Source organism: Phaeoacremonium minimum (assembly GCF_000392275.1).
Source record: "Phaeoacremonium minimum UCRPA7 unplaced genomic scaffold PA7_03_scaffold_363, whole genome shotgun sequence".
Taxonomy (NCBI): Eukaryota; Fungi; Ascomycota; class Sordariomycetes; order Togniniales; family Togniniaceae; genus Phaeoacremonium; species Phaeoacremonium minimum.
This window is the reverse complement of record NW_006921267.1, coordinates 121,251-145,631: the sequence shown is the minus strand read 5'-3', so window position 1 is coordinate 145,631 and position 24,381 is coordinate 121,251. Positions and strand designations below refer to the sequence as shown.

The 24,381-nt window shown below is 49.7% G+C and overlaps 2 protein-coding genes across 2 annotated transcripts; one reads left to right on the top strand and one right to left on the bottom strand.

Annotated features, from left to right (window-relative positions):
- Positions 1-3,634: 3,634 nt before the first annotated feature.
- Positions 3,635-6,094, bottom strand: UCRPA7_4765 (hypothetical protein; the record flags this gene model as incomplete). Its single annotated transcript, XM_007917316.1, has 1 exon — positions 3,635-6,094. The coding sequence occupies one exon, from the start codon at positions 6,092-6,094 to the stop codon at positions 3,635-3,637; it is 2,460 nt and encodes an 819-aa protein (XP_007915507.1).
- A 3,731-nt stretch (positions 6,095-9,825) lies between these two features.
- UCRPA7_4764 (putative short-chain dehydrogenase reductase protein) lies at positions 9,826-10,828 on the top strand (the record flags this gene model as incomplete). Its single annotated transcript, XM_007917315.1, has 2 exons — positions 9,826-10,141; positions 10,215-10,828. 2 exons carry the CDS (start codon positions 9,826-9,828, stop codon positions 10,826-10,828), a joined length of 930 nt encoding a protein of 309 aa, XP_007915506.1.
- Between the last annotated feature and the right edge of the window lie 13,553 nt (positions 10,829-24,381).

The following is a 24,381-nucleotide window of genomic DNA, read 5'->3' as shown; positions in this document are numbered from 1 at the left end:
GGCGCTCCCAAGCCCATCTTTAGCAAAGGAAAGACCCCAGCCCGCGAAGATGCCGCGTACTCCGATCTCACGCAATTTGGCATAGCCGAAAGTCCACATACTTTGAGGCCTGCCATTCTCATTGAGAATCTCTGGCCCTTTGCCTCCGCGTTCAAAGCGTGCTTGGATGGCATCGAGCGGAGCGGCCACGATGCTTTGAAATGAGCCGGCAAGAAATCCGGCTGTGAATGTGTCTACGGGCTGCGGCGGTGGATATACACGCCGAGTGGCCTTCCCGCTCTCCTCATGGAGGCGCCCAAGAATCTGAAGGTAGCTGGTATACAGCACAGCTCCTACACCAACATTCGCAATCAGGGGTGGGACCACCTGGTCCGGAATGATGCGCCAGCCGTAGTGTCTGACGGCGGAGGCGAGAACGCCAGGCGTGGTGCTCCTGCCGACGGAGCGCAACCACTGCCACCAGGACTGGGCGCCACCGTTGCTCGGACTTGCAGCATCGCCGAGATTTGATAGATAGCTATGATTCTGCTGCTGCAGATTCCTCGCGTAGGCGAGGTAGTCTACGCGGGTTCGGAAGAACGCCTTAACCGGCGCACGGAAGTAGAACGCGATAGCCTGCGCCGTGAAGGCGCGCACTCCGGCGGCGGTTGCCGCGGTCGCGGCGTTTGTCCGCGGATTCTTATCTGGAAAGTCTGGTGGGACAACCGGAAGGACGCCGAAGTTTCCAGGGAATGCGTCGCCAGAGCCGCGCGACGGGTCGCTGACGGTCATTGTTTTAAGGCATTTGGCCCTGGCAAAGATGATGTTTCGGCGTCCGTGATGAGCTAAAATCTGAAAGCTCACTGGCCGCCGGCTGCACCCGCGCTTCCAACGACGCACTGGCAGCTGGCAATCCAGCATGCCGGGTGGCTCCACCCGGCGGCCGTCACAAGTATATGAGCCAATATTTTCATTGCAATACTGTACTGCCAAGATCGGAGTATTTGCACCTCCTGAAGATTCGCGTTCAATAAATCCGCCGGAGCTAGAATGTTAAAATAGACTAATTTAAGCAGAGTCTATTGTTTGTATGACAACGTTCCAATGACCTGGCTGAAGTAGATGCGTGATCACATTCTGATATACAACCCGGGGTGTAAATGTGCTTTATTACGATTTAAAGTGAAATTCGAAATGTGTATGAACTTCATAGCTAATTATGCCTCGACCGTTGCGATTACGCTCACGCTATTATTATCACCATGAACTTGTCGAACCGAATTCTTAACTCCTCAGTCAAGTAAGCAAATCTGAGAAACGACGACTATTGCTGCTGGTGTGGGTGCTGATGTTGGCCTTGATCTGGAGCTGGGGATGGTGTTTGAGGTGATGGAATCTGGGAAGTTTGCGTCAATGTAGTAGTTCCAGTTGGTTGAGGCGACAAGGAGTGACTTTGATCGGGAGGTTGCATCTGATACTGCATGGGATACCCAGGATATTGCTGCTGCATCGGATGTTGATATTGCGGAGGTTGTCCTTGAAACTGCATCGGATACTGCCCTTGTACTGGCTGCCCTGGCTGAGCATATTGGTACATTGGCTGTCCTCCCCACTGATGTTGCTGGGGAGGAGCTCCTGCATAGGGCTGTGCTGTCGCCATTGGATTCTTGGGATCCGATGGCGGCTGTCCCTGAAATGCCATAGCCTGCATTTGTGGTGGTCCCATCGGAGCTGACCCGGGAGTGTTGGGGTCACCCAGCAGGTCAACTGGGTATGCGTGTCGGAACCCCCATTTCCACCATAGTTTCCACTTTGTCCCGCCGCTCATAGCCTCCCATTGTTGCTTCAGTCTGGCCTGATCCTCTGGAGTTCGGGCAGATTGCGAGCGGGTAAAGCAGGCTACCCACAGAGATATTAAAATCCAGCTGATTGTTCCAAAACGCAAGGTACTCTTGCCGAGCATAAGCCGACGGAACCACAGGAAGTTTTCCAGGAAGCCAAAGAAGAACAGAACCACCAAAAGTACCAAAATGACAATGACAACGATAACCCAGGTTCTCAGTGCTCTGGTGGCGGTACTTTCGCTTGATCCGCCACCACTACGAGGACCGTCATCGCCATCATCACCATCATCACCAGAACTTCCCCCACCGCTTGATGGGCCATAATATGAGTCATCCGTCGCTGTAGGGTTGCGACAGTCCGCGATGTAGTAGGAGTAGATGAAATCCGATGTCGCGGGTGAATTGCTCAAGGGCACAGCACTAGGGGCCAGATAAGCGGTGATGTACGTGTAGCGATCACCGTAGGTTGCAATTGAGGTGGCCGTTGATGTGGGCGTGTATTGGTCCGTGACTTGAGACGGAATGTTCACTCCGGTTACAGTTGTCACCGTGAAAGGTGTTGGACAAGATGATGGCGCGGTGTACCTAGATTGAGTCAATCAATACTGATTGTTCCAGAAGCGCGTTCAAGGTCATAATCCTGGGTTTGAGCCTCTTGAGAAGGACCGTTGCGGTAGGGTTATCTCCACTTACACAACTGGTTCTACGTAGACAGTATAACGGTTGTCGATTGTAAATTCCTCAGTGGTAGTTATAATATCGCTTTCTGCCACTGCCCCAGGGGCCAGATAGACGTATATGACCGTGACGTCGTCATATGTGTAGACATAGCTGGAGGTTGAGACAGGTGTTGCAGTTGGCGTCACCCCAGATTTGACTGTTTCCACTGTGGTATACGTATAAAAATAGATATCATCTGTGTATGTCCCATATTGCGTAGATGATAGGGCATATTGGTAGTAAGAGGTTACAGTCCAGTATGTTGACGACACAGGCGATGCGTTCAGCAACAGCAGCACAGCGATTGCCCACATTTTCCACAATTGGTTGAGGCCCATCTTGCGAGGCGACCGAATGTAACACGTAAATGTTGTTCAGGATTTCAATGGAACGTGTCACAGATCAAAGTCCTTGCCAGGTGGGATTAATTTGACTCGGAGCGTGCACAAATAGCCCGAGGATCGCATCGCGTGCTGGGGAGTCGTCTTTTTATTGTCACCCATCACATGTTTTCTGCCAATCCAGCCTAACAACTTCGTTTCCACGCGAAACCTTGCGAAATGGGACAACACGCTGGTAATCATGTTGTAGGCACTTTCAAGTCAGGGCCGTTTGTGGCTTGCCAAGATAGACGGCCGTGTTGTTCTGCATCGCTTACAGGGGAGCTCACAGGGGTTGGCTCAGCCGCTTTCTGAGATGCACCAATCGCGCATTGGGCTGTATCACCTTTGCGGCTTGACTTCTGCCCGACTGCCTGCAAGGCTTACTGGCGCTTTTGCTCAGAAATAAGGAGATCGGCAAGGGCTCCAAGGGCAAAGGCACTTTCAGTCCACATTAGCGTCAAGAAGACAGTTCTAGACACTGCAAAAGCCCATGGTGATGGGGGGGTTTGAGGCCAACACACCACGGTCCTCATGAACACTCTGCACATGCAGTTCCCTGAGATCAAAATGCAAGTCATGCAGATGAGGCAAGCCACAAAACACGGGAAGATAGCTTGTTTGACGATGACAAGTACACAATGCTCTAACTATTAAAGAAAGAAAGCTTGATGCTTGCCCCAATCGTTGCTATCCTAGACGAGCCTCTTCTCAATCTACAACCTTCAACATAACGTACGCCTTGTGGCCGACAGCCTTCTTCAATGTACTTAGAGGGTCTATTCTAGGCTTCTTTCGGGTCTCTTCGACAGTCTCACCGTCCTCGTTAACAATTGTCATCACTTCGTCTGCCTCCTCGTCGGAACCATCATCGAACGAGCCGTTATCAAGGAATACCTTGAGCATGCCCTGAGAGTATCCGCTAACGATGGCTGTTCCCTCGTCTGCCGTTGTGATGGGCTTCGGAGCTACAGGATCGCCGCCGCCGTATCCAGCTCCATAGCCAGCTCGACCCCCTGCTAGATTCCAGAAGATGAGTTGAGGCATCTCGTAGCCGGCTTGCTCGAACTTCCTCTTGATGCGCTCGTATGAAGTAGACCATCCTCCACCATAAGAAGCAGAATCAAACTGCATATCGGAGAAGACGAAGATTTGCTTCACCATATCCTCCTGCTTCAGCTTATTTTCAAGGGCCATCGGCAAGATGAGCTTCTCGAATACAGCCTCGAAATCGGTGTTCATATCCCAGTCAGCCCGGCTCAGCTGAGAGTACTTGTCGCTCAGATCTTTGGAAAGATCGATCTTTTGGACCTTGGGGTTAGCGCTGAAAGTGATGAAAGCGCCTCCAAATGGTGGCTCGGTGACTTCTGCAAGAAGCAGAGCAAGACCGATGGATGTATCCATGGGGCAACTCCCATCGGGGAATTGGGGGGAATACATGGACCCAGATACATCGGCCACTGCGATACTAGATTGTAGTTTACCCGAGTCTTTGATCCGCTGCACAAGTGCCTTCCACTGTCCGTCAAGAGACTTGGTCTGCATCTGCTGGATTTTGCTCTCGACTAAGTGGTTGGTACCTTTGCGCTTGTTCTTGCGGCCTACAGCGGATGGGCTAATGTAAGCACCGCCGTTTGCTTCTCGAACGGCCTTGATTAGGGTGCTTGGAAGAAGCGTAGCACCTGAAATACGCGCCTTTCCATTCGCAACGTGGTCGAGGTACTGATCAAAGCGATCTGCGTCCTTGACTGCAAAGAGAGGGGCATAGTTGTTCATCGCGATAGATGGAAGCCTCTCGTACTTGATGTTCTCGAATGTCTTTGCGGTAATTTCACGCTCGACAACTTCGAGTCGTTTGCGAAGAGCCGCAATGTCTTTACGATATGCCTCACGAGCGTAGCGAAGATACAGCACCCGCTGTTCTTTACTGCCGGCATCATAAAACCCCAGCTCACTGCTATATTCGGTGGCCGGATGCATGAGCTCGGCGACGGATGAGACAATGAACGTGTGCTTATCGTGGAAGCGCTCGTGGGACGGTGCCCATTTTGCGCAAAGCGAGATATCTCGCCTGGCTTTGGGGTCTTCTGCGCGGAGACGAGCGAGGTCTGACTTCAGCTCAGATGCGAAGAGCCTGGCAATGGTAAGATGGAGAGCACGATAGACAGGGTCATTGTTGAAGGCATCGAGCGCGGCATCATGGCGAGCGTCGCGCTTCTCGTGACGGAGATCTTTCGCTGTTCTCTGATCTGGGAAGTCATTTTTGCCCTTCTCTTGCTCGATATTTAGGATGTCCTTTGGGTTGGCCAGAACGTCGAGCTTTCCATTGACATGCAAAGCAAGAATATTCAGGAGGTCCTTCCAGTAGCCGTGGGACACCCCGTGTCGAACATCGAATCGAGCTGGATCTTTATCATCTTTTTCAGCCTCCACAATGACCAGATCATCATTGCCTTGCTTATTCTCAGCATTTGTCTCAATCTTCTTTTGTATTACTGGTCGACTGAGCCAAGGGAGGTTCGCCACGAGGGTGAGAGGATGGTACTTTGCGAGCCATCCAGCACATCGGTAGAAAGTCTGGCGAGAGCTCTTTCCCAGGTGGATGGAACGACTGTTGAAGACGATTTTCAGGGTGACAAGTGGGTCGCACTCCCAAGCAGCGTTGAGGAGTTCGAGGAGGCGAGGACCTGAGACGACATCCTCGAGCTCCGCGAAAAGGTCTACCAGAGCATTTGTAGTGGAGCGATAGGCGACTCCCGCATTCTCGGTCAACATCTTGTTTTCCGTATCTTCATTTGAAGGGGTTGCAGCGTTGCCATGGGAGAGGAGGCCTTGCATGAACGGGTGTTGGCCCTCAGGCACGGGAGAAGCAGCGTCAGTAACCACAGCCATCTTCTCCAAACCTTGACGGACTTCTCCAGTGGTACTAGACGACTCTCCGCTAACAAGAGTGAAGATCTCCGTGCCCATATTTGTATCGGTCTCATCTTGATCGATACTCGCCTGAGAGGCACCTGCACCGGCCAGGCCCTGGCGGCATTGTTTGAACTCTGTGACGAGATACCTCTCATAGTCATCAGACGCGAGGTCAAGGGCTGGATGAGATGGTAGAAAGACGGGGAATTTGTATTTTAGGAACCACGGCTCCTGGCTCTGTTCGGTTGACTCCATGATGGCAGATGGCGGTAGGTGGGTATCTCGGAAAGCGAAGGATTCTTGAAAGTGACATATACTGATACTGATACTGATACTGAAGCTGAGCGCGCGATGATCAAGAATATGCCAAGTCGAGGTTTACCTGGCGGCAATATCTACTCGTCAGAATTAGACGCGTTGAGTTGAACTTATCCGAGCTGAGCTGGAGGGGAGACGGGGAGTCGTAGTATGCAGGTGCAGGCGCCCAACCTCAGGAAAAGGGGGGCCAAGCGCAATGATCGGGGGGGACGATGGGAATCTCTCTGAACTTCGGCCAGCGACGACAGAGAAAAATACCTATGACCACACCAAAGACGGGGCTTTGTTTGAGAAATTAATCATATAAACCTGCCTCGCTGTTTGATAATAAAAAGAGGCTTTTTCGTTGCAGAAATATACAAATGCCTGGCCGATTTATAGACATTTGTCGAGGTTGTCAATTGCCATTACAGGAGAGTAGGTAATTAGGCCCTGACTCAGTGCTCCTTACAGCGCTGTATTTGTATTTGGCGGGGTAGGGTCGGTGCTGCCTGGGCTCCCCCAGTGACTCAACCGGCCACAATGGAAGGAACCCTTCCTTCCTTCCTTCCTTTCCATGGCTACTGCGATGACCCAAGCCCAAGCTCAGCCAAGATTTTCCTTTCGCAATGAGAACACCCAGACGAGCCATTCCATTGGCAATCATTAGCCCCCTCTAGAAATCAAAGATATCGGATCCATAAAAGCATCATTTCCACACTTGAGAGCTGATCCAATCGATTGATCGATCACCCGCCCGCTGTGCCACATCGGCCTGAGTAATAATACAGCATCCATCAAGAACTTGAACCTACCAACCTTTCTTTAGGGGTGTGGCAAAACTCATCCTGTCTAAAGAATCAAGATGATATTACTTGAGCATAGTCACATATCTGATTATAGCTCGACTTCAACGTCTTCCGATGATGGAGTCGACGAGCAAGTGAGAATCGTGCCATCCAGCTGAATGCCTCCAGAGACTGAGCCGCTGATCAGCTTCACAGCGCAACTGCCACATGCCCCCACGCGACACCCGTAATCCGGCTTCAGTCCCAGAGAGTCAGCTAGCTCGAGTAGCGATACTGGCTTTTCCTTCTTCCATATACAAGACTTGTTCGACTTGGTGAAGCGTACCCGCGCCTGTGTGAGGTCGCCGAGAACGTTACTAGATGGCGAGAAAGATTCGCTGTGCACAAATGGAGGTGGGATGCCGACTTCGGTGAGTAAAGCCTTCATGTCCGCTTCAAAACTGGAAGGCCCGCATATATACACTGCGGAAAAGCGGCCTGGAAGTGACATCTCGGAGCCTCCCAAAGGGTTCATCGTGTAGTTGCTAGCCAAGAGCTGCATCAGGATCTCGCGGGTAGGTCGACCGGCATAGTCATGGCTCTCCCCGATGACGTCTGTTATCATTGCATCTGTGAAGAAGACTCTTTTCTCAACCGGATTCTGCTCAATGTCAAGAAACTCCCCCTGAAAGGGGAAGTGATCGCTGTTCTTGGCGACATGAATCCAGACTCCTGGTGTCTTCGTCATGTTTGGGTGAGTGGCATGTGCTTTCATCATGGCTAATATCGGCGTGAGGCCAATCCCCGCGGTGATATACACCTGCCGGGGTGACGCAATCTGGGTCCAGTCCAGAACAAATCGTCCAGCTGGAGAGCGAACCCAAAGAGCTGTCTCCACGGTGCACTGGTCGTGCATCCACGCGGACGCGCCGGTTCCCTTCTTGATACTCAGGCGGTAATATGTTGGCCCGTCTCTTCCGAACCACTGCGAGATACTCCAGCTCCTCACTTGACCGCTTGGCAGCCGTACAGTAAGAAATTGTCCAGGCAGATAATGTGCAAGTGCTTCACTATCCAAGGGGCGGATGTAGAACGATTTGACACTCCCACCTTCATCCACGATCTGGTATGGTCGAAACTCACGCCACCCTTTCCACGCATTCTTTCCGACGTTGACTTTATCGTCTATGTTGATCAACTTGCGTTCTATGAAGAATCGATTGAGTCGGAGCAGACCAGCATGGTTCGCTAACAAATTCAGAGTATCTCGTGTTGTAAGTGAAGCATCAAAGGCCAACTTGCTGATTATGGCCACGTCCATTGGATCGCCAGAGGAGCTTTCTAGAACCGCCACGTCTCCCGGATGCACTCGGCCACCTTGTAGAACCCGTAGATAGATTCCAACACGACCCGAGTCAGCCAGTGGCTTTAGCCAAGAGTCGGGTTGTCCACATCGCCAGGACAACTTCATACACGGTATTCGGGAGCCACAAACCTGGAGTCGTACCGAGGGTCCAACTCGCCAGATGTCTCCGAGATGGAAGTCGCGTTCCGTAAGTGACGCTTCTGTGCAACGAAAGGTGATATTCTCTCCCCAATGGCACCAATCCCACGATGACCGGTCCACATTCAACTCCGAACACCAGTGATCATAATTTTCCGCCAAACAAACATATACCGGCCCGTCGTGCGCAGCTGTCGCATTATCTATGACCCCTGCTTCGTCAAGCTCGATGTAGTCTGTGACGGAAGCCAATGGTGTGTGTATAATACTGGTCTTGATTTTCAACCCGCGAACATCTTGCTCGGTCGGGAATGAATGGCTGACGGCAAGGACCTCCATGGGATCCCTAGAATTTTTTGGATGCAAAGGCTTATGAATTCAGCCGCTGATGAAAGTCCTCAACATCTCAGAACCCAAAAGAAGGTGACCTTGGCAGACCGAACATCCTCAAAAGCTTTTCTTTCCTGGTCGCGAAACCTTAGGGTTACCTCCTTCCGGTAAATTGAGTCGGACCCGAAGTTCGGTGTTGCAACTTAGTGAACCTTCCCCGGTGCTACACTGTTGCTGCATGGTTCAAAGTGAGGCACAGCAGTCGTGGATCAGGCGTGAATTTGCCGACCGATAAGGCCGAAGTTCGACGGATACTCCGCGGTCCATGGCATCAAGGTGGAATGGTCGGATCAGAACCAAGCAACATCGTTTTTTAGGCCCTGCTTCCCCGTGGGGATCTCGGCTACACTTACTTGGCCGTTAGCTTGATTGACAGCATGCATTTTCAACACGAGTTTGCATTTCTCAATCTCGATATCAAGTCCAGAATTTCGTCGATAAATTGTCTGTGTACAAGAAGAAGGGCGCTTTTCCTGCCTGAGTACCCTACTTCTTGATTCATATTGATTGAGGCATCGGCGGGTGATGATGAGTGACAGACATACAGCCACCGCTCAACGTCGAGACCCATGGACTATGGAGGGTTGATGCAGCTCGTCGAACTCTCGGCATAACGGCTCTTGTTGCGACCAAGTTCTGTGTGTTGGTCGTAGGTTCTGTCACATGGCATTAGTAAACGCACATGCGGGCATTCCGAATCGCCCGAATGTCCCCCTCGCAGTTCTGTCCTTAGTTTACCTCTAGCTCCTCACCATTCCCAAGAACACCCTTTGGCGCTAAACAGGTTCTCGACCTACTCCAAACCCGCTTAGTGGGGTGTCGGCAGTCTTGACGCCATCGAAGGACGTTTGGGATGTCCCGCCACGGGTCTTAAATTGTGCCGAGGGGCCTGCTCAAGATACGAGACTCGTTCATCAGGAGAGGCTTGCGTGATTTTGACTCTCGCGCATTCTCCTCTCGCAACCTTCGACACTGCAAATCATCTGCTATCACCATTCTGATCGATAATGCTGTTCTTCAACCGTGGCGTCTCATTTAATCCGAAAACGGACATCCCATCCCTCGAAGGCAAAGTGATCCTCGTGACAGGCGGGAACAGCGGGCTTGGGAAGCAGTCCGTCCTCGAATTTGCTCGACACGAGCCGGCACAGATATGGCTCGCCGCACGCGATTCAGATAAGGCCAAGACTGCCATCGATGATGTCAGGAAAGAAGTTCCAAATGCCAATATCAAGCATATCGAGCTGGATCTCACGTCTCTCGATTCAGTCAGGAATGCCGCCAAGACCTTGTTAGAACAGTCTGACCGCCTCGATCTCTTGTGTAGGGTTTCCGCGTCAATCACTTTGCTTGGTTTGATGAGCAATTCGGGATTTAGCTGACTAACCAGAAACAGTGCTGAATGCGGGCATCATGGCGTCTCCTCCAGGTCTGACACAAGATGGGCTAGAGCTTCAATTTGGCGTCAATCATGTTGCGCATGCATTATTGACCAAACTGCTAATGCCTCTATTGCTCAAGACGGCCGAGGCCCCCAATGCGGATGTTCGCGTAATTGTCCTGTCATCGGTGGGACACAACATGAGTCCTAAGGAGGGCATTCAATTCGAGAACGTGCACACAAAGTGCGACAACGTGCAGACCTGGACACGATACGGCCAGAGTAAGCTTGCCAATGCGCTGTTCGCGCGCGAATTGGCGAAGCGATATCCTCAGCTCAAAACAGCTGCTGTCCATCCGGGAGCTGTCAACACCAACCTGGGTCGGTATTTGAAAGAAAGCTATCCTTTCCTCAGCTTCCTGCAGCCACTCGCGGACCTGCTCCTCACAAGCATCGAGAGCGGGACCAAGAACCAGCTGTGGGCGTCGGTTTCGAAGGATGTTGTGAGCGGTGAGTATTACACGCCTGTTGGCGTGCACGGCAATGCGAGCCCCCAGGCGAGGGACGATGCACTGGCGCGGAAGCTTTGGGAGTGGACAGAAGAGGAGCTCAAGGCTTATGAGGTCTAGATGAGATGAGACACTCGGACTTTCAATCGTTTCTCTTTGTTGTAACCCGGCAAGCGGTACGCAATATGTTTCCTAGTTAACTTCTGTCGTCATGTATCTGGGTAGGTAGCCCCTAAACAAGATCGTGGAGCCTCTTGAATCCTTCCCGCAGCGCTGGGTCGGCATGGCCCGGAGGGTTGTCAGCACCTTAATTCGACCAGGATTTTCCAGCGTGCTACAGCATGGTCCCCCCCACTACATCGGTACTTTAGTTGTGACGTAAGGTACCTAGGTAGTTCCGCACTACTTTAGGTCAATCGTGTATGTACTGTAAGGGGCGCCAAAAGAATCCCTCCAAATCCTATGAAGCTCGTACTGAGCACAGCCATGATCCCAAAGAGGCATTGCCAGGGCCTTACCAGCCCCAAGTAGACATTCCCATCGAAGATGAGCGTCGTTGATTCCAGTAGTCGATTTTTCTCTGATCCCAATCACTTAATGCTTCAAGCCGCTTCCTTGCAGGTAGACACAAGCGAATCGAATTAGCCAGATTATGGCAACGTATGATTCTGGTCAACGAAGCGTAGGTCTCCCAGCAGTCACGTTTTCAATTAACGATTCACGGAAACTGCCAAGGAACCAGAAAATCGTTCAAATCAAATTTATCGGGGGGTATCTCATGTCTAATAGTCTTCTACAGCTTCTCCGCTCGGATCCGGAGTCCATCCTTGGCCTTCAGAGCTGTTCCTTTTTGTATCTGTGGCTGATATCCTGGCTCTATCTCTTCAAACCGAAAATGTGCCACCAAGACACTGACCATGACTTTCAAGTTAAGGATGGCCAGTTCCTTCCCAATGCATACTCTTGGACCGTTAGAAAACGACATGAATGCCTGCGATGCTTTTGCTCCGCCACTATAAGCTTGTTCCCAGCGCTCGACTCGAAACTCATGCGCATCCTCGCCCCAGAACTCTGGAGACCTATTAATAGCATAGGGGCTGATGATGAAAGACGTGCCTCGCGGGACATGAAGATCCCCGATTGTTACGTCTTTTGTCGCTTCCCGCATCATGGACGGAAACACAGGATAATACCGCAGAACTTCCATCACAAAACACCGGAGGTAGGTGAGTGAGTTCACCTCTTCTCTTGACGGAGCATGATCTCCTAAAGAGCCAACTTGACTCAAGATCTCGGAACGTAGGCGTTGTTGTATCTGTGGGCGCCGTGCGAGCTCAAACAGAGCCCACGACAAGGTGATTGCAGTCGACTCGTGGCCAGCCGCCAGAAATGTGAGTAGATGGTCCACGAGCTCTCGCTCATCTTCAACTCCTGAGGCAATAATCGCAGAGAGCACGTCTAAAGAGATAGATTAGCATAATCTGCAACAAAATCAGAATTTCACCAGATATCTTACCTTCTCTTTTCCATTCATGCTCTGGGGCTTCAAGCATTTGTAATTTTCTGTCTCTCACTTGATCGGTGCAATAATTCCTCAGCATAGCTGTTCCCCAATTGAAATCTCGGACCCGTCGTAAGGGAAAGTTGAACAAGGTGCACGGTGGTATAAAAACTGGTAGAATATTCCAAAATACCGTATCAAACCAGGTATCCTCGTCGTATAAAGGGAGGACAGCTTGGAACGCTTTCAAAATGGGTTGATCTGGTTTTCGTTGGCAATCGAAGTCCACGCCTAACAGAGAAACCCCGATGACATCAAGCGTTGCTGATAATGCTAGACTTTGTATATCAATGACTACACCTCCCGCGGCGTTCACTGGGCTTATTTGATTGATCTTATCGCACAATATGCTTGCTTTGCTCCACATCTGTGGTACAAGTCTCCGATTTCGTTCGAGACCAAATATTGGTACGAGGAGTCTTCTCTGCTTCTGTGATTGATTAGAACTACATGCACGATATCTTAGAAATTCTGCAATGTGTGCTTACACGATGAACAACGCCTTCTGTGGACACAACACCGTGCCCCAGAGTTGCGATGAAGCCCTCTCGAACCGCAGCTGTCTTTGGAAATGTACCTGGGTCGTTCATGATTGCTGATAGAGCTCTAGAGTTCATGGGGACGAGATAGTCTGACGGTCCCATGAAGATACGATAGAAGCCACTGCGGCTTGTGGTGACAATTTGTTGCCACCTGACAAGTGGAAACCCCCATGGCTCTTGAAGAAACTGGACGAGATGACCAAGAAATCCTCGATCGCTCTGATTATGCTGAATTAGCATTTGAATGGCTTCAACTGTGCATACGCAACGTAAACATACTTTCGGAAAAGGCAAATCTCGAAAGGGCGAAACACAAAAACGGTATATCGTGCATCGATAGATGAGGCTAGAGAAAAGTATTGCAAGGACCAGTACGGCTAGCCCTAGGCTGGCTTGACAGGCTGGGATCTCAAGCCTCTTGCTATACAGCCCAAACAAGACACGGCTCGGAAGAAGAAGCTCGACAGACATTTTCACTACTTGCCTCTCATATCAATGCTAGCTGATAGAAGATCCACAGGAACCCGGCCAATTCCAGAAATCTGGCTACAGGGCGTTTATAGCAAACGCTCTAAGCGGTAGCCTGTTCGATTCTTATCTGGAGGAGTGTCTAGAGCTACAACAAGCCGGAGAACTTGCATGAAACTATCACGTCTGTGGGCTCTTTCATTGCATATCTTGTGGCGTCGCGCATGTCGTCTACGCATCCTGTTTGGTACATCCTCATCTTGCCGGATACGCGCCGAGATTGGATTTCTAACTATAACACCTATCTCCACTTGGCGTCGGTTCAATTGTTGAAGCCTAGCCATTTCTAAGACCAGCTAGACTACCTGAGACTGATCGCAGCGTCGCATAGCTCTACACGTGTAGAGTGGCAAAGCGGAGTTACTAGAGGCCATGTCGAATCCGCGCTCTGAAAATCGCATCCCATAGGATATAATGGAAGCATTCATCTGCTATTTACGCGCATCAAAATACCATAGGTAGAAAATGCCGCGACTTGGTGGCTTGCGCGATCGCCATCGTCGGACCCCGACTAATCCTTCGTCCCAGCTGCTGCATGTCAGTACGAAATACCACATCGGTTGTTTTCAGGCTGCAGCTCGTGCCGTTACGGCCTTGTGGTAGGCGGAAGGATCCATCTTGAGGCATGGCCTTGCATACCGACGTGGCTAGAACTCTTTTCGACCCCACCGACACACCTTTTAATATCTCCTTCCGAGAGCTCGGATCTACCAGAGAAGCTAGCACTTCTGTCTCCGATAAAGAATGTTCAATGAACAGCTCCAAGCTCAGAGCATTCCAGCATTGAATATGCTAAGTGAGCAATTGCTACGGCACTGGATGATCTGGAGTCCTGGATTTCAAATTCGCATGGCACAAGATGTCATGTCGGTAGATAGATCCATGTAAGGCACAGGATGACAGCTTAGAAGGATCCTTAGTTTCTGTCGGAGGATTGATCCTTCGCGTTGCTATTGTGTAAATGCGCCACGAGGCTCCAGAGCTGAAGTACGATTCCGTGGGTCCCAAACAATCGGACACGAAGTTAATTTCAGCTGAGATTTCTCGGCTCTTGCAGCTGCCGTTGTAACGGTATGCACATGCTTTAGTAATAAAAGGGGCGACGCGCTCTCAAGCGATGCCGCCTACTCGGACTTGAGCTTGGCGGACCTCGGACTCGTTATCGAGCACAGGAGAGTCGAGACTAAATCGTACGAGAACAACATGCATCTCGCTTGCTTGCAGATTATAATCTCATAACAAAAGTTTCTACTTTTTCAAGATGACATGAAGTTCCATGTGGAGACAACGTCGCCAAGCAATGTGAATAACTTGTATTAAAATCTCCGTGACCACATTGTCAGATCACCACAGGACCCCTTTGGTCTGTTCCCTTTCGCTGAGGCGATGATTCTTCATCATGAGGACCCAGACGATGGGCCCAGCTAGAGCAGATAGCGATGCTATAAGCAGAATTTTTTGGGTTTCTCCATAAGCCTTCACGATCGCGTCTCGTTCTGGAGTGCCCCAGGGGTAACTCAACTGAACAGGCAGGCTGCCGTAAATCTCTGTAGCATTGGCTTTCAGGTCGTCTGGCAAATATTCCGCAAGCTTTTGCGGCATTAAGTTCGTCCATATTGCTCCGCTAATGGAACCTCCAATTGACCCGCCGACACTGGTGACTAGACTGAGTAGTGCAATCCCTACGGCGACATCGCGATGCGGCACTGAAGCCATCACTGCAATAGATTGGACCATCACCAGCGTACCCCCTGCTAGCGATCCAAATACCTCGCACATGATGACCAGTCCAATATGTGTGCCAGGCATACGGAATTTGATCATGAGACTAGTCATGAGAATTTGCAGTGGAACCATGATCATTCCCAACTACTAGAGGAATAATGTCAGTACCGTCTTTACTTTTATAACAAGGACTTAGACAAAGTTGGAAGCGCAAGAGAGATATTCCTCTTGCTTAGATATTACAGATGATTGATCTCCGAATATACTTGTCACTACAACCGTTATGTACTTACTTTGTAGCGATCCGTAATGCGCATCAAGCTGGCGAGTGTTAGCACTCCTGGGAACTGTTGAATAAGTAGGACGAAAGGAGATACGCACAATCCCACGACAACTCCCCAACCACAGGATACAATGTTGAAAATGTTGAGTATGTAGCCCGCTTTCGATACACTGATATCATACACCACCTGAAGGTAAGATGAGAACTGTAATTTATAGCAGCTGTAACGCATTGGATCAGAATCCGAGGCTGACGAGACGAACATCGAAGAGAGGTGACGGGGCTTACTAGAAACTGATCCACATGTTTCCTCCTAGCAGACACGCAGCTAAGACTGTTCTGTTTTTGAACAGCTCAAACGGCACAAATGACTTGGGAGTAAGATGCTTCCCGTAGAAAGGGAACAAGACCAAGAGGATTGCACCCAGTAGTATCATCGCAATCACTCTTGGCTCTCGCCACTTGTGTTCTTGATAGCCAGCCAAGCTGAATGGCAAGAGCAAAAGTGAGAATTCGGCTATTACCAAAAATATCCTTTCTTGCTCGGACCTGCATTTAGAAATTTGTTCACTTTATTACGCCTGCATCTGAATATCATTGTGTGGAAACGCAGTCGAGTAGGATCTGATGGTTGATTTGAAGTTGCTTTACTAAGATGTAACAATATTCTGCTATCGGAAACTTGGACAATTTTCGTCATCTTTCACAGCCTTTTAAGCTCAGACCATGACTAGGTAATACAAGAAATTCACAAAGCGATTCATGGTACTGTAGTACATAAATCCATGGCCTTTCAACAGTCCAGAATCTGTTAAGATAGTATCGTAGTGCAGACACTTCTAGCAGTTGACAATCTTGAGCTTCTCTTGATACCCGTCATAGATTATCAAGAACGAATTGGGTCATTAACGAGCACTATTATCATCGAGGTTTTCAAGCCATCTGCTTGTCGATATGATTAGTGTTGTGACACGCTAAACTTGGCGCATAAATTGCTGAGCTCTGGTGTAGTCTTCCTGTATAACCGAGCGCTTAACTTCACTCCGTAGGGCGAAAGTGACATTGAATGGTGCCGAACAGAAGACAAGCCCGGATTTGAATCCATTTTCGTTGCTTAAGTCGAGGGGTGCTGGAGCGGCGACATCGAACGCCCACACGATTTTTGCCACTGCAAGGAGAACAGAATTTCGAGCAAAGCCCTCGCCGGGACAAATTCTTCGTCCGGCACCGAATACATACGTCGCCCGCCTCGAATCGCCTTTCTCATTCACTTGTTGCTCGTGTTTGGCTCCCAGGACATTGTTCAGGTAACGATCAGGTTTGAATTCAAACGGGGCATCATAGAAATCCTCATCATTGTGGATGGTATAGGCGTTGGCCAAGAACACCGTACCTTTGGGGAAACGAAACCCATCAAAAGAGTCATCCTTGTCAAGAACATGTGGTAATCCATTGGGTGCAGCACCTCGCCAGCGAAAAACCTGCTTATGTTAGTACTAAGATTGAGTGTGCGGTACGAATGAGCTTCACCTCCATCAGACAAGCATTGAGATATGGGAGGCCATTTAGATCCTTTGCTGAAGGTGACTGTGATTCTTGACAGACATTGTCTATCTCTTCTTGCACTGTCTTCAAAATCTCTGGATACGCTGCAAGTATCTTTACAAACGCTAGTGCGGTGGCATGAGTGGTGTCAACACCAGCATCTAGAACGCCGCCGCCGAGAAAGGCCAGTTCAAGTTCATTGAACCTTTTACCGGCCCTTTCGTCACGCAGAATCTCTTCCATGAGAGATTCGAAGATCGGATCGCGCTCGTTTCGTGAAGCCTGTCTTTTCTTGGCAACCGTGTACAAACTCGCAAAGAACGTGTGCATATGATTGCGAACGACAAGTGCTTTGTGTTTCCAAGTTGCTCCCATGAATTCTGGAATCCACTTCAAAAATGGAAATATGTCTATTGGTGGAGCGGAGCCCGGTGTTAACAACTCAAGCCACTTCTCTTGAGCATCATGATAGTGATGGATGAAATCAGGGGCGCGATCTTCTAACTTCTGCCCTGCAATAACAAGAAGGGGTGTGGCAAGACTCCAATAGCTTATATGTTCCATAAATGCATCAGGCTTGTTTAAGATCATTTGGATCAGGACTGACGCCTCTGCCTGCTGTATGGGAAGAACTTTGTCCAGTCCCTGAGGACCTAGATGGGAGCGTATTGCGGTTCGTGCACGGGAAAGAATCTCATCATTCTGCATGAAGAGGAAGGCATGTTTGTCTTCCCCACCACCAAAAACATATTGACAGGCGATAGGGTTTCTCGGCCGACCGGAATATATAGATCCCCGCTTGTCAAAGAGTTCGCGGACTAGTCTTGGCGTATTCAGTAGAACAAGATTGCCGGGTCCAAGCTTCAAGCCTACAATATCTCCATATTCTTTGGCCCATTCGTGGAATTTGAGAAACGGCCTCTCCAAAGGAATTTGATGGAGATTTCCAAGTCCTGGAAATGTCGGAGGACCGGGAGGGAAACCAGGAGGTCGCTTTGTGGAGATCACATAGCGTATCAAAGCAATAGTCAACCAAGCGGTGATGACGAAGATGACGGTATAAAGTGTGGTCGGTGAGTATAAAGACTGTTTCTCGAGACGGACGGACATCTTGTAAATGTGTTAGGAGAAGAGTGAAACCTAAAATAATGAATCTTGAATGTAGCACACAAAGACCAATTTAGCACCTGATACTTTGTAATATGTTAGGCAACCTTTAAATGCCAGCTCAAATCTCCGGGGCCAAGAAGACTGGCGGCATATTGTGTGTGGAACGGTCAACTTACTGGGTTGCTGCATAATGAACTGCAGAGGGTAGAGGCGTTGATTTCATTTCAGCCAATACGGAAGCCTCAATTATCGGTATGTTACCTCGACAAGCATGTTGGACCAGCCAGGGGCAACCAATGATGCATGATGCATATCATCCCGGCCAATGAGTATCTGGGAGCATTGCATTAGTCATAGACTGCTTCAGTCTTGGTATGAAGATTGGCCTGTAATTCGAACTCAGTTCCACTCGGCTGCCCAATAACCTCGATGCCGCGAGGTTACACAACTCCATCGACAACCCTGGCAATTTATGGCCCCTAGAATAACTCTGACCGCTTTCCGGCTGCTGATTAAAGATGCATCTTCGAAAATGTTCTTGAATTGTGGAGTTCGCTGTTGTTAATGAGATACTGATCATCTTGCGCTTGCGTGTCGATAGGATAAATCCTCTAAAGAGATAATGGGCTTCAAGCTAATCGGTTTTTTAGAATCCAGGTAAGAGTTTACGAAAGACGGACGACGGAAAGCTATGCTAGACGACGGCGTTGTTAGGGGCGTGATGACACGTAGTTTAGAGAGTAATTATTGGATATAGCTCTTGAGGCATATTTAAAGCAACCGCTCATTAATGTCTTGTTGAATGCTATGTCCGATGATATGCGATGGAATATGAGAAAGAATCGAAGCGGATATTCGTACAACCTGGCTCCATAGAGTCTAACATTATGATTATGAAGCAAATGAGTAGACATTACTCCTCGGCGTCCATGCCTATCTCTTCGCAAGCCTGTCGTATGCCCATTTTGAGAAATTGACGCACTTTGCGTCGACGAAGCGCTGAGTCAAATCCGCCACATAGATTGCAACGGGCCACCACAAAGCCGCAGCGAAGGCCATCGCAAGAACATATGACTCATTTGAGGTGTTGCCAACAATGTCCAGGCATTTCTTTCCCAGAACGAAGCCGAGGGTCCACAGCAGGGGACCATGAACCAGGTATAAGGCGAAGGAGATCCTTCCCAGATATTGAGCAAATGAGTTCGTGAACAAAATCTGGAGGAATTTAGCATGGTCAACTGTCAAGACCAGCCAGGCAGCTGCAATTGGGAGCCAGAAGTTGTCAGGTGCATTGCCAAATTGACTCGGGATGAGGGACGTTAGTGTCATGAATCCGGGAGATTGTCCAGCACCGCGATGAACTTCTGGCATGCTCAAGACGTAAACAGCACCGACAAAGGACGTCAAGCCCAATACTGTTCGTAGAAGAGAGTTCTTTGTGATACGTCTCGTCAATCGTGATAGCCAACCTCTAGGCTTTTCGGCCCATGACGGTAGGACACTGTTATCGGATGATGCTGTTGCTCCCGCACGTTCGTCGCAGGACATACGGACCTCGCAGATAAACATGCCTGCCATGAACAGAAATACGGGGTAGAATGTGTAATATTCGGCATAGAATGCGACAGCGAATGTAAAGAGCATCCGGACTCTGTTGGACAGCCTGGAGAAGGCAGCTAAGCAGAGAAAGATGACCAACGAGCTGTCAAATTCAATCGGTAGCGTCCAAAGATTGGGATCGTATTGTGTCCCTCCACGGAACATGTCTCTCCCCAATGGGTCCATTGCGCCTATCATTGTTCTCGACCAATTCGAAAGCTGATCCCAGAGATTATCGAATCGTGGAGGTTGCCGCGATGCAATTGCAACACCTCCCCAGCCCTCCGTACCAAATGCTCCAAGCCATGTTAGGATAGCTGTGCAGAATGTAACTAAGATAGCAGGCATGAACAACCTCGGATGGCGTCGGAATATTGAGGAAGCAAGTGCGCTGCTTAGTTCGTCATATCGGCCCTGGCGTGAGACCTTTATTGGCTTATAGCTGAGCGCATAACCAGAAATGACAAAGAAAATCATGACCTGGGGCGGCCCTGCAATGATAAGACGGATGAATGGAAGTTGTATGAACCAGTTCGTTTCACCTGGTATCCAGGCAGAGTGTATAGACCAGGAGAACCATAATAGACTGGAGTGGTGTATCACAACCAACGTTGCTGCGACTCCACGTAGGCCGTCTGTAGTTTCAACGAGTCAGTGACGGAGTCTTTCTCAGCAGGTTGGGGCACGTACCGAGCCATGCGGTTGAGTGTAGCTTTCGACGTTCCTTAGTGTCCTTTCGCTGAAGGAAACTGGGCATAAGCACCGTCAAGGAACCCAAAGCACGAGCTATGAACTTCCTCTGAGGCCTTTGAACTTCCTTTTCCTGGCTCAAGCCGAAGTCGTCTCCCCCGTGTGTTCCGCTGCCATTGTCTTCAGCACTATCTGTATGCTGAAGAGCGACATAGCTCGGATCATCTGAGGTTCCTAGTGGAATCTGCCTCCAGAGAGATGAAAGCATATTGCCAAGACTGGCACCCTACAGCGTTGAGGATATGGAAACCTGATGGCAAGGATGAAAAAACCGGCATAAAGCAGAGTGAAGTGACTCTCGGGAGCTACCACGGCTGGCCTACTTGGGGTGCAATCAGTCTTAACTGATCAACCCGCGTTTCTTTTGCACGGCAGATCCCAAGTCGCCTCCGGGCGTGTCTGAAATGTAAGACTAACCGAGTTCATCTTGACGACATTGGCCGGGTGGCAGCCCAGCGCGTGCATATCGCAACCTAAATGGTACAACTATAAACATGGCTGAATGCTAGCGATCAGCTAAGAAATTGGGTTGATGCGATGCTTCTAGTAGAGCTTCGGTATGCTACAGATAGCAAGCGAGGAGATCTGACAGGGCAGAGATGGAGACTAGCGGATCAGCCGCGTTTACAAGCATACCAGCTAAGCTTAATTGTCCTGCAGCCAATCGGGCCAGCCTCACTGCAGGGTAAAGGAGGCTTACTGGGTCAGGGGCGTTTGCGATGGGCAGTTGGCTGTGTGGAAGAAGCAACCTCAGGCAAAGTCTCTTCACCCTTGTTGGCCCTTGTGTCTGTGGCTGGCTGTCTGTTCAATAGCGAGGGCTGTGAGGCTGTACTAAGACCCGAAGGCGTCGCGTGGCGTCACGCGTCAATGCCGCAAGCAAGACACTAGCATTTTTTATAGTTTCTGTTTGTCGTTAGAGTTTTGATTCGTCGACGCATCTGGACCGCACCATTCCAATAGCCCCCCTAGAGTGAACTCAATCGAGACATGGCATGCTTCTTGGGCCGGACTAACCATTCGGGGTGCCCTCTCATGCGCGCCCTTACCGCGGGACTGCGTTGATAAGCAGTGGATAGTAGGTTTATGAACCTCGCTTGCCCTCTCCATAGCGCAAGGGCGAATAGAACCGAATCTCCGATAGACTCATCGACTTCTCGTTAGGGTTGACTGGAATGGCTAGCATCTTAGTGAGAGATGCTCGAGGCATGCTTTGGTGGCGCGCTGGCCTCTGATAGCTCGCGGCCCCTTTTGCAGCACTTCATGAACCAAGGGCGATAGTTGCTAGATTAGAGGACCCTAATGAAGCTCAACAGGGAGTGTCGCCCGCGTCTTGGTAATGGGTGCTGAAACAAAATCTTCCAGATGTCGCGATCTGGACCGTGACAAAAAGGGAGAGACCCGGTGCCTGGTCCTCCGTAAAGCTGTCCCGGTCTGGTCTTGCTTCCCCGGACTGATCCAACTGACACAACGCTCACGAATGTCCTTTCAGCTGCTTCCCCGTATTGTCACACTGAATCACATTCACGAGTCCCGCAGTCCCGCAGCTTCTTCTGTATGCACGATTCAACATGTTGAATAGTAGGGGATACTATAATTTTCTACTTGCGTTGCTGCTTCTATGTGCGCTTGTTTCTCTGTCCACACTCGGGCCACAGCTGCCTAGGACATTCTCCGACTACGTGGATGGCTTTGGCGAGATTTTCCACGTAGATCAGCTCAATGAACAGATTCAAGATGTTCTTTCTGGCGGAAGCAAGGCGGCGTCAGCATCGCTAAGCCCAGACATGCAAGCGTTGAAGAGTTTATGCGACAATACCACCTGGACAGAAGGGCTATGGGTTCATTGTCACAGCGGCTGCGGGGATAATCAGTTATCTTTCTGCGGAGGACTTAATAATGCGAGGAATCGAGTGCAGACCTGCATCAGGCTTGCTATTGATGCAGGAGCTGGAGTCATGATACCGTCACTGGCAACAAGGCACGAGGACAATCTAGTAGATACGAATGGCAACCTTGCCTGTCCGGATATCTGGTGGAACCTCGACAACCTCGAGAAATCAGTCCAAGAAGTATGCCCAAGGCTTCAGATGAAATTTTGTGAGGATGGCCGCGAAGGTGTAACAGTGGTCGAAGCGCCGGGGAGGATGTATCTCGAGGCTGCTTTCCATCAAGGGACGTTTCAGCAATCAGCACACGGAGCACTACAGTCTGCCGACATTGATATCGCCAGAATCACACCGGAAAATCCAGTCGTACTACAATTTTCCGACCCGTATATTGGCTGGAATTATAGGGATTCTAATGAACTTCAAACAACACGCAAAGCTCTCTTCAAGACGATAACGTTCCGTCAGTCCCTCCTCGACAAGAGTCGAAGCATTTCGAAGAACGAGAAGCTCCTCGGCGGGAACTTTATCGGGATTCATTTGAGGGGTGAGAACGATTGGCCCGCGTCCTTCGGATCCGCAGATGATCAGATGCGACTCTACTCTGAGGAGGTTCAGAAGATGTACGCCGCCAATGACGAGAGCACGCGGGTTGTCTATGTCAGCTCTGGGGATCAGACAGCCACTCAACGGTTCCGACAAATATTACAGCCGCTTGGATACACAGTTCATGACAAGTGGACATTGTTGGCGGATAGTCCAACTGAGCTGGCTGAGCTGGACGCTCTATCCTTTGACGAGAAAGGCATTGTCGAGTACAATGCTTTGGTAGAAGCAAAGGTGTTTATTGGTGTCATTATGTCGTCAATGTCTTCATTGGTTGCCTATGCAAGAACGGTAAATGAAGAACCAGACTTCTTCGAGACGCATGTCTTCCCAGGAAGCTCTAAAGTTGGTCTCCAGAGAACTTACGATGCGATGTCGATCAAAGGCAACAGTCATACCAAGCTTCTCGTGGTTAATGGAGTAGACATCATGGATTCATTTCCATAAAGGAGTTCTTGTCTCGTTGCAAGAAGGAGATCAGTTCGAGATGTCAGGCTCGAGCATGGCGCACTTAATCATGGCGAGCGACCCTATGAGGTAGCTTTATAGGCGTTCCGGATTATAATCGACTGCTTTGGGAAACATTGCATATAGAAGAATCAGACCGCTCGGCTGTCAAAGACCTAGAAGCACTCGGAGCCTGGGGAGGGGAATTTTAGTCCGCAATGTTAATTTTGTAAAAGGCGAGTATGAACCTATTTACGATATTCATGTTAATGATGGCAACCAAGACTTGCTCGTGCTAGATCGTCTTTAGTCCCTATGGATTATGATATATATGTTACTACAATCTAAGTTTTGGCTCACTCAATTTTCGCTCGGATTCAGAGAGCCATTCCCGTTTCATGCACGAGACTTGGCGGCTCGACGTAGTCATTCCGAATGACAATGAAAACTTTTACGTAGTTATACCAGGTCCTCTAAACCTCACGGAAGAGATATTCAACACAACTGACCTGTCTATCAAAAAGAAAAGAACAGAGAACGGTTGTATATCGAATTACCAAAGGAGCCATTTTGAACATGAAGCTGATGAGCTTGATCTCGTCCGTGACGGCACACATCGACTCCCGGCGGGGGTGGGTGGTTCTTTTTCAGGGGTGCATTCTCAACGGCGGATAGTTTGACAAAGTCATCAGTATTTGAACGGGGCTTCTTACTCTTGACTGCATCTCACAAATAGGCACTATGTCCATGCATGATGCGGAATGAGAAGGTGATCGGTTAAATATATCTGTCTTGAACACCTGCCTCTTCTATAGCACGTATTGAGAAGTGATTGATGAACCAAGGTCTATGATCTTGGGGGCAGGCTAGAGCCGCCTAGCGTCGGCACTGATCGCGGGGCAGAATGCACCTATCGGCTTAGCAACCAAGTATCACCTCATATTTGCCTCCAATTTTGCCGATGTCTGGACGTACCTGGATAAACACATGACAGTGAAGAGAGGTAAGAATCTACTTCTGCAAAGAGCTACCGCCAGGCACGAGTTGCAAGTCGGCGAGTAATCTTTCGTCGAGATCAACCACATCTTGAT